The following is a 14,651-nucleotide window of genomic DNA, read 5'->3' as shown; positions in this document are numbered from 1 at the left end:
CCTCCTTTTTTTTTTCAATTTTTTCCTCCTCCTTCTCTCCTTCCTTTTTTCCCCCTCTCCATCCCTCCCTCCCCCGCCTCTTTTTAATCGCACAATTGGAAGAAGGAGAAGAGGAGAGAGGAGTGAGGTGGTGGCGGTTGGTGGCTAGTGATGGGAAGGGAGAGAGGAGAAGAAAGGAAAAAGAAAAAAAATTCTCTAAACTCTCAAATACAAAAGTTTTTTTTACAATTTCTATAAAGTTTTATACCCAAGAAAAAAATTAATAACTCACCATTCAAACGGACAAATAATACATTCATGAAGTTGAGATAAATAAAGCTTGAAAGAAAATGGAATTATTAATCCCAAGATGCTAAAAGCTAGGCTTCCTCGAACCAATTTTGATAATTTCAAGCAGTCATACTACGTTTATATATTCGGATTACAGCTAGAATGCAAGAAATTGATCTGCTACTGCTGCATAGAATGAACAACCCCAGTACGAGTCCTGGCTAATGTAGTACTCCGTGCGACAACAGCCGTAACAAAAATTGCTTATTAGATTCTCTACGTAATTGGTTCAACAGAATAGCCATGCCTATTAGATTCTTTTGGAAGGATGGAGAGGAAGGTCGGGGAAGCCGAGAATCCAGCTAGTTAATTCCTTTTTTTCATTTTTTCCTTTTCCCAATTTTGTGGTTTTATGAAGCAGGCTAAACATGTTACTTACAATTCGAGAGTAGTATGAAAGGTATCAAAATCCGAGTGGAGGAGGAGATTTATCGCCAGTGATGTGGCGGGGCTGGGTTATTGAGTTTTTTTCTTCTACTCTTCTAGTGTTTTAACCCTCTTTGTTGCACCGAAAAATTGGATTCGCAGACGAATTCGTCTACCTTCCCTCATTATCAATCTCCATCCCGAACCTCCAAACCAAGTAGTACCATCACTGATTCAAAAATCTCCATAACCCTCGCAAAAAGAAGACAATCCTTAAAGCCCTAGAGCAAATATTACTTGAAGAAATAAAGCCCACATGGGAAGCAGCGGCGGCGGCAGCGACGTGGAAGCTGGCTTTGCCAAATTACAAGGCGAAGATTTCGAGTACTACATGCAGACCTACTCCATAGTCCTCGGCCGCAACTCCAAGAAATCCACTGTCGACGTTGACCTCTCCTCCTTAGGCGGCGGCATGAACATCTCCCGTCACCACGCTCGCATCTTCTACGACTTCCAACGACGTCGTTTTGCCCTCGAAGTCCTTGGTAAGAACGGATGCTTCGTCGAGGGCGTTCTTCACCTCCCCGGTAACCCTCCCGTCAAGCTCGATTCCCAAGACCTCCTTCAGATCGGCGACAAGGAGTTTTATTTTTTGCTACCTGTTAGGAGTATTCTCGGTGGGCCCATTGGACCTAGGCATCATGTTAATGTCAATGTTAATTATCCCCCTGCTGGGGCGGCGGGGGCCACTCCGCCTCCTCTGCCGCCTCATGGTCAGCATATGGGGTTGCCCCCTCCTCCTGGGGCCATGGGAAAGAAAGGTTTGGCGAGAGGGAGGGAGTATTATGAGGAGGAGTATGACGAGGATGGAGGGGAAGATGGTGGCTCCGGTGGAGCGAAGAAAATCCGACGAGGAGATGGGATTGATGGGAGTGGTTATGGGTATGCTTCCGGGAGCTCGGGTGGGAGGACCGCAATTTCGGGGCAATTGGGTTAGTCTTTCCTGCATTTATCTGTTATTCTGAAAGAAAGATTCAATCTTGTTTATGTCGGGGTTTTAACTTGTTCAAGGTTTATAATTTTTCCTGAAGTTAGATGATGAATGTTTTAAAATAAATGAGTAGTATCTGCTCTTTGTAACAAGTAAACTGGTTTGCCCTGTAAATTTCCCAAATTTGAGCTAACTGGAAACTGTAACTGTAAGCCTTAATCTTGAAATGACTCAAACAAAATTTAAATTGCATTCTAGTTAGATCGGCTTTGGCTTATAGACTGGCCAAAAATCATTAAATTTGCTACATCACTGTGACATTGGCTTTCTTTAAGCTAAACCCGGGTGCTTGGGTGGCTGATAGCTGTTAGTGCTTTATCCCTGAGTCAATGATACTCTCGAATTCATTGTGCATTTGTGTTGCTTTTCCATCTGTTGTGCTTTAGGCATTTGTGATGCTGCTTAGGGTGGTCTATGGATTGATTTTAGGCAGTGCTGATTTCAACTGGCTTTAGAGGTTGATTCCCATTGGTTTTGCAGCTGAAAGTGGCTGGTTGTAGGCTGTTTGATTCATGGTTTTGTTGTTTTGGCCTCAAGTGCTGTGGCATCCCTGTGTTTGCTCTATCATTTGTCTCTTTTTTTCTTTTAATTAGCATCAAAGCATGAATCTTTTTAGGATGTTTGAGTGGTCAGTTCACCATGCATTACCAGTTGCACTATTGATTGGTGAATTTAAGTTGTTACTGAAAAGTTCTACATTCTAAATCTATTATAGGCATGCTTCTGCAGATAAAAAGCTAGATGGAAGATCTCGTGTTGACAGGGACGCTGACAATCAGCAGCTCCAGCAATTAGAAGAGAAGGATGTTGTCTCATCTGTTGCTACTGTGCTTTCTGATATGTGTGGCCCTGGAGAATGGATGCCAATGGAGAAACTTCATAAGGAGGTAAATTCTATTCTTTAAACAACTAATTAACACATGCTTTTAAGCATCTAGTAGTTCCTTTTTTTTTTTTTTGGGTGTTGGTATATCTGAAAAGTGGAAGACATTGAATCTTACCCAAAAAAGGGGGGAAAAAAAAGTAAACATTGAAAAAGTTCTGCTCCCTAGTAGGTGGATCAATTTTCTGTTTAGTCTTAGATCCTATTAAAAGTTGGCTTTATCTTACATGCTTTAGAGTGCCAAGTTTTTCTTCCAGATGGGTAGAAAAGATGGGGCCCATTGAAACGCAGCATCAGGGTGGAGAGCAGCATGATTTCATGCTTTTCTCTGCTTAAAAGACCTTATTGCTCCAGTTTGGAAATTGTGGATAATACATGTATCTTTAATCTTGTTTGACTCACGGTTTTGTTCTCGAGGTAATTCACATAGGGTGTGGACAGACTTCGTCTACTAAAAGATGCTCTGCTGTTGAAAATATGGTAGCAGAGCTGTGCAGCTAGTAGTTGATGTAATTTGGCTCTAATTTTGCCATGTCTTCTGAATAAGCATAATTTCTTTATAAGTGTAAATTCCATCAACAAGGAAGTGATGTAGTTGGTTTTACAAATCCCTCCTTTTCCCTAAGACCATGCTGAAATCTAAAAAAGAAAGCGAAAGAGGGGATTTGTGCAAATGATCGCCTTGCAAAAGTTAAAAAATGTGCAATCATTAGCGAATCAAATGTAATGCCTTCTGATGATAGTTCCTTTAAATAAAAAGGGAACATCAATTGGACTCCTATTTCATTTTAGATTAAGTGAACCTGGTAGGCTGTATCCTCTTCTATTCCACACCATCCTTCCCCCACCCCAACCCCCAAAAAAAAAATTTTTTTCTCCCATCTTCCCATTTTTCAGGGAAAGAATAACAGAAAGGAAGGGTGTTTCTGGCTAGCAACTATATCCCTTTTAGTAGTTCCAGTCTGCAATTTCAAAGAAAGTTTAACTCGGTTTCAGTGAAAATTTGCTGTTATCCATTTCAGACATTACCAACAGTAAATTGCTGACTGTTTTTAATCATGTGTTGCATTAACTGAACCGATTGCTTTCAAGAATAATTGCCTTTCTTTCTAGTGTAATCATATGTGCTATTACCCTTCGTGTATCTAAACTGAGAAGCCCAGACCCAAGATTGCTCTATAACTGTCACGATGAAGTACTCCTTCCTATGAAGTATATATCTTGTAGAGATTGCTTAGCTTTCGTGTACACAAAATTATCACTGGTCTTCCTTTTATGTGTTGCTAACCTTTTATAAGTTTGATAATGAGCAACTTCTGTTTTGCACAGTTGCTGGACAAGTATAGGAATGTTTGGCATCATGGTCGGTTGAGGAGATACCTCACATCAGAGGATTTTCAAAGTCCTGAAGCCAAGGCAAAACCCTGGTATGGATTGCTCATGTTGTTAAGGAAATATCCAGAGCACTTTGTTATCAACACAAGATCTAAGGGACGGGTGACATTGGAGTTCGTCTCTCTTGTCTCGCTACTCTCGTGAGAAATGAAACATAACATGTGCCAGATATTGACGTTTTTTGGAGTGTTGAACATTTCATCAAATGTGTTGATGCTGGTTAATCATTGTGATTCAAATACATGTAAAATGGCTCCTTTGAATGTCAGTTGCAATCTTAACTTGCTGTCTGCTTCTCACGCATTCGTTCTGTTTGAATGCTTCCTTTGACCCCCTTGTTGGTTTTTGCTAAACTGGACTTATTTTTGTTACTGTATCCATGGACAATTTAGGGGTTCCAAACCGTGTACCTGCACCTTTAACCTTATGAGGAGCTGGTTAAAAATGAGGTTGGCATTAGAATAAGACAACCTATAGCGAAAGACCTATATAAAGCATTCTTGATCCTGAACGTATTGTGGCGCTGGAAGTTCGATTTATAAAATAGAATGAGTACCAATGTTATTTGTAAATTACGTTAAAAAACAACTTGGATCACTAAATCCGGCAGTATCCAATTTGGACAGAGGGAGGATGCATATGATTAGCATGTATTCAGCCTGACGTTTGCCAGATTTAGAATCTGCCCTGTCAATGTTAATTTGGAGTTACTATATGATAGAAGAGTGAAGTTCTGTTTCCCATTACTGATACAATTGGCTTCTTGATGAATTCTATCTTTTGCCTTTCATGGTGATTGTTCGTATGTTTATACTCGGGATGGTGAACTCACTCGTGTCTTTAGTCTTTCTGTGCTGCGCAAATGTTCGCAAATATTTATACCACGAGGCACGTACGAATGAAGTGGATAGCTATCGGACACAGCCATGCCATTTTTGAACGGATAGCCATAAATTTGCAATGGAAGAATATCAGAAAGTATTATCATTAATCCCTAAGCAAAGACTTCAAAACTAGTGAGGTCAATGACCACAAAAAGAACAAATTTCGTTGTGAGAACTATTATTACTATTATTTTATGTAATGCCTACTACAAAATGAGATAATAGCTTAAGAAAAAGGAAACCAAAAGAACAAGAGAAACCAAGAGTTGATGAAGAAATTTCTCAAGTTTCTTCCTTCTTCAGGTTGCGGACACTTCTATAGATTTGTTCTTCCCTTGCACGTTTTGCAGCAAGAGCTTCCTCATCAAGTACTTGGATCGGTGACCATTCTGGCAATTTCAACCATTGCTGACTCTTATCACTGTCACCAACCAGAGAGTTGTAGAAGTTTCTCAACAGAGGTTTTGTCTTAAGAGCAGCATAATCAACTGTTGTTCCGACAACAGCAAAGATGACTGAATATCGGGCAGCAGCAACTGGACCACCTGAAGTTGATTCAGAAACATTTAATTGCTTTTTGACGGGTTTTATAGTGATTTGACTTGAAACCCTTTCATTCCAAGAAAGATCCTTTGGATAAAAACAAAATTAAAGAGGAGTGTCAAAATCACGCATTTGACTCTGGCATCACTAGCATAGATAACATATGGTTAATTACAAAAAGTATAAGCCATGAAACACAGCAGCTGAAAGCTCTTGTTTATGTAATCTAAAAAATGTCCTAAACCTGCCCTAATGTCAAAAACTTGTGCACTGAATGTGTTCTTTACGTTTCAAAGCATGCCAATAACAAACTTTCTTACGGATGATAAACCTAAAAAGTTGCAGAGAAATGTCAGAATTTCCACGAGTCCTGCTAAATGTCAATCTATTAAGGCTGCATTTGCAACTACTTGTAGTCTCATATAACATGACTTTATTGGTTGCTTTCAGAAACAAGCATAACACATGAGAGTAAAGAAGAAGTGGCACCGCGTTCCATAGGAGAACCAAGGTAAAGAAGCAAGGACTTTGTACCTTGAAGGCGTCCAAGGATGGCACCACTTCCGAAGCCTCCAATCAATGAGTTGAATAAATCATCAGGCTTACCAGTTCGACTCACTCTCACAAATTCCCTTGCACCTGCCACATTTGAAGTTCAAATTAGCAAGGACTCGTAAGTCAATAAACAATGGATCTACCTATTAACCAAATTTCGGATTTCGCGATGATCGTCTTGGAGAACCGTTTAGAATATCGCACGTTTCCAAATTAACTTAATGATCTTATTTGCTTTTCGATGCTTTGGCATTTAAAGGAATACATAAGATGAAAGCTCTATTTGGTAGTTAATCGACAACATTTTACACGGAGAGCATAGTTTACCGGATATTTACAACAGCATAATTTGTGCCAATTCATGATGATCAAGGCTAATTGACAGACATTTTAAACAATAGCAAGTGAATCTAATGTTAGAGCAAAGACTGAGAATTTACCGCAGTAACAACCGGTGACGATGGCGAAGTTAGCTGCGTAAGTAGCAGACATCTTGGCGACGCCATGGACTTTCCGATGCTTAGATATTAATCCTACTCCTCCACCACCAATCCCTATCACAATCACAAGTCAATACAACTGTAAGGATCCGCTTACATGCTAACAAAATTTTGAAAATCAGCATTTTGTGCCCATCTACCTGCAAATGAGGGTTTTAGGGAAACGATGTTAAATTCCTCCCCTCGCCCCTTTCAACAAAAACAATAACACAAAATGAGTGCTAACCTGCGACGAGAGTCGGTATAATGATCCTATTCTTCCAAACATCCAGTGCAGAAGAAGAAGAAGAAGATGATGATGATGATGAGGGAGAAGCAATTACTTCCGGAGTAGTTTCATCACCAGCAGATGAGGGAGCCATTTTTGGCAGAAATCGCAATCGAGCAGCGCACCACTACACCCGACTGGGACAAAACTACGACGTCTTCAATGGATAGCCATTTCGGATAAAAGTATTCTATTGGGCTTGCCAAAACAATTCGGACCTATCCATCAATGGAAAGCCCGAGTGAGGGCCCAAGAGTTTCTTTAACAATTTCCAAATTTTGTCACATTTTTATAATATTTAAATTGATGAAATAGTGTGAGAAATTTCGAGTCACCAGCTCTATATATATATATATATATATATATAGAGAGATTGGGTGTAGTACAAAGTGTTTGCCGTACCATAAGGAAAAACCTGGCGTTGAAAAGTTGGGTGTCTTTTTAAAAGAAATTTCTGCAGCTGGACACTTGGACCCATATGATTAAATTATGTGAAGTCGGATGAAAAAATCTATTCGGTCATATGTAGCTGAAAGTGCAATCGCATTAATTTATTTATACGTACGCCTTTTTAGACCAGACCTTTAACAGCCAATGAAAGTTGAACAACGGAATTCAACGTCTGAGTACGTACGATGTCGATGTGAACATTCTTGCATGCGTGTTCGTTCATGGCGGACTTACTGCACATCTGTTATCTCTGCGTTGCAAAACAAGGCCCCGCCTTTCTTCAACACTCTTCGCATTAGTTATATGTTCCGCCAATGCAACAATTCAAAGCTGCTGATTTTCACTTCAAAGAGGATTTTATTTATTTTTGGAATCTTGTTTGGATTGCATTTTCTAGGATTTTTTTTAAGTAAAAAAATTACTGTAACGATTTGATATATACGAGAAAAAAAAAAGATAATAGAAAAATATGATCACGAAGAAAAATAACGTAATTTTTCGCACGAAAATTGGCTGTCCAAACAAGGCCTTACCCTCTAGAACTGGCTCAAATTGGAGAGGATGATAAGAGCGAGAAGAAATGGAGCATTCTTCTCCCCATTTACTCGAACACTTTGTGACCCACGTAATCATGATTGAGCATTCTTTGAAAATTATAGGGATACACTCTGTTAATCAAGCGGACCATGCATCTGCCCTAATAGGGGCTCTTACGTTTAATTTGGAAAAAAAAAAAAAAAAATGGAACAAGATATAAGAGGCAGAGAATGCTTTAAAAATTGCCCAAAAAAATTGTTCGACTGCAGGGAATGGGAATTTCAGGAACCCGATGTGTCTGGTTCTGCAGTGTCTTCTGAACCTGAGAGACCGTTGCCTCCTTCCTCACTCTCCAAGGCCCTTTTCAGCATCATAGACTCCGATTTTCTTCGTGAACCTGCTCCATTTCTTCTGTGGTGTTCTGCAAATTCCGATAAATTCATGAACAACAAGCACAGGAAAAGGAACAAACTGGCGGGTGATGACAAAACAGGCTTGGTAGTTCATAATACGCGGAGTTACTTTTGTGATTAATTGCAGAACGAGTAATTGCTAAGAATTCATCCCACTTGAAATTCCTGAGCTCTTGCTTCTCCTCCTCCGAGAGTTCGAAGTTAGGTTCCCTGCCGCACATAAAAGCTGCTCTGCAAAATTAGCAAACAACAACAGAAGTTCATGTTCAAGCTCCTTGCCCCTCTAATAGCTAAAACCTTAATGGGTAGCACTTGATGACATTCAAGGCTAATGATAATATTCAATCGAATGAAATCATTAAGAAAGTGGTGGGTCAATATAGACTAATCCTGCATGACCCACGATGAGAAGTGCCTGAGCTTCCCTCCATTTTCCTTCTTGCAATGCTTAGAAATATCTACTGTACCTGTCATACAGTCGAGCAGCTTCTTCTTGAGAACCAACCGTTCCTAAGTGGATTTGCTTCTTGTCTACCTTAATGGCTGCCTGCCATTTCATATTCTTGAAGTAGACACCTCTCATTACACATTGTTCTTGGTTCTCAAAATGCTTTCTCCTATGTCGCTTTCTGCGTTTAACTTCTGCAGTAATGAATAAGTTGGTCGGTTTAATGGGCAAAGGCAGGAGAAATGGGAGCAGTAAAATTCTTCATTGAGAAATTCCATAAAAAGGGGTAAACATCTGTGTTACTGAAAGCAAAGAAAAGTAAATAAAAATCAGGATTTGCTGAAATAAATTGCACACCAAACTAATATAAGGTGATTCTCTCGAAGTTCTGGAAAAGTCAGATATTAAGCAAAACTCACTCTGATATTTGTCAGTGTCTCACAGACAAAGCAAATTGTCCTAGCTGATTATGGATCTATCATAGATATATGTGTCTCACAGACACAGCAATTTCCTACATTTTACTTGTTGGTCTGACAACTCAAGTTCTGCAATAAGCTAAACTTTATCAGTGAGAAATGTTTCTTCTAGACTTCTTAGATGTTCAGAGTGAGAAAAGATAAACATAAAAGTAACTATATCAGTTTAAAAACTTAAAAGGAGTTTTTTTCTGTGATCTTAGATGCAGAAAAACATACCAAAGAACAGGAAATAATCACATCACGTTCATGCATCTACTAGATTTGTTGACCAATCTTTCCTTGCCATCATAATCGGAAAAGAACCTCAAAATCCAGTGGTGCCACTTTAGAGCATTTTTACAAATTTTAACGGCACTCCTCACCAGTATACAGTCAAACTAACTTTTTTTTGTAGTTCATGAAATCACTTAATGCTCCACTGCATCTCCCAATTCATGGAAAAGGCTACATCTCCCAGGATTTCCTTCCAGAGGAACTATATACACAAAGTAAACAGTTTTCACCGTGGCCAAAAGGGAATAAACGTTTAACCCAATTCTCTGCTGGTACCTAACCCAACTAATCCACAAGGTCCTCCACCCAGACAAAAGTCATAAAGTCCATAAAACCTTAGTTTCTCAATGATATGGGTGATATCAGCAATTGTTAAAAGCACAGCATAGGCTGGAATCTTAATTTATTCTACTTCACAATTTTATAGGCTCTGAATACTTATTAGACACATCCTGGATGCTTCTTTCACAAAAACCAGAGCAAAATTTCATGCTAGCTTTCTGTCTTTGTCCTACATTATGCAGATAACACATATTAGATCTCCAAGTTCCACTTTTTTTCCTTTTTCATTGCATAACTACAATGCCACCACAAATTTTAGAATAGGTAATGAGCATCTTTGTACAGAACAACAAGATCTCATATTTTCTTTCAACCAGGTCGATCAGATCTGCAAGAAATTATTAGAATGAAGAAACTTTACCTGGGAATTGTTGAGTATGTTGTTCCTTTAATTCTGTACAAGCAGGCACATTTGATGACCCAGAGGCCTTCAGTGGGGAGAGTTTCTAGAATATGCAGCAAAAAGTCATTCACAGTATATCATTGCAGTTTGTATCAAGACCTAAAGTTACAGTTCTATCCAGAACGTTCTTCTGATTAGCAAGATAAAGTCCAATCCCACTCCAATTCAGTCATCTATGTAACCTATTCTCAGTCCAGGGAAAAGGACATCCATGATTTGGCAAACAACAGATATTTCAGAGAGCATGGATATTAAATATACAACAGTTTCCTGAACAAACACTATACATAAGTGTACAACAATTTGATACTTACAAAGAAACAACAAGTGAAAAAAATCACCATGACCAATATCAGGCAAAAAAAAAAAAAAAAATTACAGAGTTCCAAATAAAAGTTAACCAACCTGCTACTTGACATAAACATGATAACAAAAGTATAAGCATATAAGACTCCCATGGCTATACAAATTCTGCATGAACAGATGGGAATTTCCAAAGTCTATAACTAACCCATTCAATAGGCCAAGAAAAACTTCTTCTACTTCATATAAATGTAGGTCCAATAAAAACTTTGTCGCATTTATGAAGGGAACAAAGATATAGACCCAAAAGCATCAGGGGTACCATGCTCTATCACTGCAGGAGATGAGCTTAACCAAAATTAAGACAAAGGAGACCAATCTTAACTGACTTATTCTCACATGAATTCAAAAGCAACATCTACAAGGAATGAAATGAACATTAAACCATTTATACATACACGTGTGAATGAAACTAATAGAAAAAAGCAATTCATCTATTTTCCCAGAACAACGCTCTAAACGAATTGTTTATTCTTCCTCCGGCAATAAATCTTATAACTAAAGAAAACCTAGAAACTGAAATCTCGTCTTCAATGCTTTCTGCTGTTAAGAGTTAAGAACTAACAGAAAATCAAGCATTCAGCATTAAGCTGAAAATTTTCATTTCAACTTCAAGGATAACATCAAACCATCTGATGCAAGTTCAACTAGCTAAAAACTTATGCCTACATGGAGATTGACACGAGCTGTGACAAAGTAAAGCACAAGAAAAGAACCAGAGTTTGATTAAATGAATACCTCCTTTGTTTCATCAACATCGATTGATGGTATAGGATGAACACTGAATGGTTTAGTGTTCTGCATGCGGATTTCAGGAGTGTACCCATTCTCAGAGAACTTGGGCAGCGGGGCCAAGAAGGGATTGCAGCGCCCTACAAAGTGGCATTTAATTTTAAGATACTTTCCAATGAATTATTATGAGAAGATCACTAACAAACTAGAAAATGTGTTTCATTTTTTATGGCAAAAACGGAAGAGAGCACCACATATGTGAGATAGAGTCAAAAAACTAATCCTAGGAAGCTTTATTGAAACATTGCATCAACTAAAGAAAACATATTTGGACTTGGCATACCAGAACCTAAGAGTTTGCGTCTTCGAATGCTCACCATGGCTATCTTCAATATTCCTGATCAGAAAACACAATGGTCATGAAATTTGCAAAAGATACAAATTGATAAACTAGCAAATAAAAACAGAAGTGAAATACAGAAAAGAAGACAAAGTAAACAGAAAGATAGACAGTGTAACAGATGCAGCAGGATATTAATAGAGAATGCCACTAGAAGAAAGTGCATCAACAAAAGAAGGAAACCACTGGTAAAGTGCTAGGACTATGCTCGTGCAGAATATGCTAACTAGATTTAAAAAAAAAAAAAAAAAGTAAAAAAGAATAGAGTTTGAACTGAAATCAAGCCATCAGAAAGAGGAAATTAGTCAGGTATGAGGCGTATTTGAGGAGAACAAAGAAGATGTCAAAGGCATGCAAGTGAAGCTAACATTTTGAAGCTATGATGAACTGCCAAAACCCAGAAGACTGAAAGCTTGTGGATTGTTTCCAAAATCAAAATATCCCTTTTGCTTTTTCAAAATCAGAAAAAAGAGTTGTTAAGCTTGCAGCTTGAACTGCGGAAGTCCTGAAAAGGAACATCAGGGGATGGCTAAACATGATAGCATTCTCAAGACTCACATAAGGAAGTTACAATGACAGAAGCGGAACACTAAGTCCGACTCAGAAGAATCCCAAAAAGCCGCTGTCCACTAAGATGTTCTGAACCAGAACCGTCAAACAGCCGTAGCCATAATTCACCATAGATTAACGACACCCAGGAGCTCAATTCTCCCCCATATTCAGTTATTATATTACAATGGGAAAGTTGAGTATACTAACCATCCAGAGATAGCGGTCATTATGTTTCACATTACAAAACCCAATTTGTGCCACTTAGTATGATCTAGGAAAGCCACAAAGAGACCAACAAATTCTAACAACCAAGAATGTACTGTTTTACATGCCATAATTCATCAGCTAGACAATTTCCTGTAGCGACGGTTCTGTTAAACTAGCTGTTACTAGAATAAGCTGCCAAGTCCCATGATAATAGGATTAGACCAAAAGCAGTCCAGCGGGTTGAACGGGGTAAAAGAGGCAGCAACAGATAACCTATGTATTAGAACTGCAAGTCAAACGGGGAAAGGGAAGAGAGAGCTCATGCAACGATTCCCAATTCTATGTATTAGCTAATTTTGTCCAAGCTTCTTAAAAAAAGAAAAAGGAAGGAGAAGAAGAAACTAGTTGAGGTAAAAGATCGAAGGACGAGCCAAGGTGGCAAAGCGCAACTTCAACGCCTACTTCACCATATTAGGTGACAGCTAAACTTATAATCCATCATAAACTAACCGGACCATAAAAATCACGATGCCGAGTTGAACCAGTAATTGGAAGAACTGAACATCATCTCCCAAACCATTGGTTTTCCAGAATTGACTGCCTCTATAGTTTGAGACGAAGTCAACCCACCAACCTACCACCTTTTATGAAGCAGTATGTGAAAAAGAGAAACAACCCCCAAGTCCCAACAACAAAATAAAAAAGGGAAACAAAAGAACAGTTGTCAAAATGCCAACCAATTTTAAAGAAACCCACATGTCATAGAATTTCTTTCAATCCGAAAAACAAGTCCCCCGCAAGACCAATGCACGCAACAAAACAAAACCAAGAAAAAGATGCAAGGAAGGCAAAGGCAAAGATGCAACGGAAAAGCCATTGCGAGTTAAGCACACATATTGTAATACAGGGCTTGGGGGTGGCACCTGAGAAGTGATGAGTAAAAAGAAGTGGCGAGAAGCGTGGAAACCGAGGATTGTCAACTTTGTGTTTGTTTTTCAAGGGAGAAATCTAAAGGATTACGGTTTACAAGGGCAAGGGTGGTGAAGATAAAGAGAGCATAGAAGAGATAGAGGGGGAGGAGGGGCTGGGATGGGATGGGATGGGATGGGGGGGGTGATAGTAGTAGTTGATGTTGTTAGTCATGCATCTACCACCTTTTGTTTTATTTCTAGTCTCATAATGTTTTGAGGGAGAGGAGAGGGTGGTGGTGGTGTGAGGTTGCTGCTATTGGTGTGGTAATGGCCTAATGGGGTCGCCAATTCTCCCTGTTACAATTTACAACAAGAGATAGAAAGAAAGTGACTAATAGGAGAAAGAAAGAAACACACATAGACAGAGGGAGAGGCAGAGAGAGAGATAGAGGTGGTTGGTTGAATACGAGAAGGGGAACGTATGTATGCTTCTACTACTCTTTTTATATATAGTGAAATTTTTCTTAAATCTGTGAAAGGACGGCAATACCCATACCACTATTTTCCTAATACTACCAGTCAAGGTATCTTTGGATGACCCGAAATTACTTCATTACCCTTTATGATTGACTGCTCTGTATGCCACCTGTAAGCATCAAAGAAAGGTTGACCTTTTGGCTTCGTTTGATCGTTTCTCCCACCGGGGATCACACGCAAGTTTTTCAACTCCAGGATGGGCTTCATCTCTTGATTAGTACATGGTTTTCCGGTAAAGTTTCTTTTTCTAATGGCCAAAGGTAAGAGGCTTCATCTCTTGATTTACATGCAAGGATTTCAGGTAATAAGCTGTGCTATGTAATATTTATCCAAATTACGATTACATACGTACTAATAAGTTATTGCTTGGTGTCTCACCTATGTCTAGGATGTTCGTAATTTGTAGACATGAATACGTAGTTGACATGTAATGCATCCCTGAGATGTTCTATGATTGCCCATTGAGAAGTTCTATAATTGCCCATAGATTGCGACAGCAAATCAATTTGCCATTTCTTACCTACTTCCTTGGCAGCACTTTAATGAGCGTCTAGCACATGCTGATTCTGTTCCCCAAATTAAGGGTGGTATGGATTAATTATTTTTAGGAGTATTTTTTTTAAAAAGTAGTTTGGATGGGAGTGTTTTTCAAAAACTAGTTTTTTAAATATAATAAATTTTTTTAAAAAAAAATACTCTAAAAGATAATCTAAAAATTAGTTTAAATTTTTTAAAAAATATATCAAAATATATTCTAGAAACTCTTCTACTCTTAAATATCCCAAAATATTTTTTAAAAATATCCCAAAATATATTCTAAAAACTC

The 14,651-nt window shown here is 38.6% G+C and overlaps 3 protein-coding genes across 3 annotated transcripts; 1 reads left to right on the top strand and 2 right to left on the bottom strand.

Moving 5' to 3' along the window:
* Positions 1 to 442: 442 nt before the first annotated feature.
* LOC113732729 (FHA domain-containing protein FHA2) lies at positions 443 to 4,311 on the top strand. The gene is made up of 3 exons (XM_027258670.2): positions 443 to 1,688; positions 2,477 to 2,634; positions 3,960 to 4,311. The coding sequence occupies exons 1-3, from the start codon at positions 1,013 to 1,015 to the stop codon at positions 4,167 to 4,169; spliced, it is 1,044 nt and encodes a 347-aa protein (XP_027114471.1). The 5' UTR covers positions 443 to 1,012; the 3' UTR covers positions 4,170 to 4,311.
* A 683-nt stretch (positions 4,312 to 4,994) lies between these two features.
* Positions 4,995 to 6,943, bottom strand: LOC113732719 (uncharacterized). Its single transcript, XM_027258660.2, has 4 exons — positions 6,734 to 6,943; positions 6,448 to 6,561; positions 5,987 to 6,091; positions 4,995 to 5,454 (listed from the first exon to the last, which is right to left on the bottom strand). Exons 1-4 carry the CDS (start codon positions 6,867 to 6,869, stop codon positions 5,192 to 5,194), a joined length of 618 nt encoding a protein of 205 aa, XP_027114461.1. The 5' UTR covers positions 6,870 to 6,943; the 3' UTR covers positions 4,995 to 5,191.
* Positions 6,944 to 7,792: 849 nt separating this feature from the next.
* On the bottom strand, positions 7,793 to 13,747 carry LOC113732711 (ethylene-responsive transcription factor-like protein At4g13040). Its single transcript, XM_027258640.2, has 7 exons — positions 13,301 to 13,747; positions 11,562 to 11,615; positions 11,225 to 11,358; positions 10,082 to 10,166; positions 8,643 to 8,817; positions 8,285 to 8,406; positions 7,793 to 8,183 (listed from the first exon to the last, which is right to left on the bottom strand). The coding sequence occupies exons 2-7, from the start codon at positions 11,596 to 11,598 to the stop codon at positions 8,044 to 8,046; spliced, it is 693 nt and encodes a 230-aa protein (XP_027114441.2). The 5' UTR covers positions 11,599 to 11,615; positions 13,301 to 13,747; the 3' UTR covers positions 7,793 to 8,043.
* Between the last annotated feature and the right edge of the window lie 904 nt (positions 13,748 to 14,651).

Source organism: Coffea arabica, chromosome 1c (genome assembly GCF_036785885.1).
Source record: "Coffea arabica cultivar ET-39 chromosome 1c, Coffea Arabica ET-39 HiFi, whole genome shotgun sequence".
NCBI lineage: Eukaryota > Viridiplantae > Streptophyta > Magnoliopsida > Gentianales > Rubiaceae > Coffea > Coffea arabica.
This window is presented reverse-complemented; position numbering and strand designations above follow the sequence as displayed.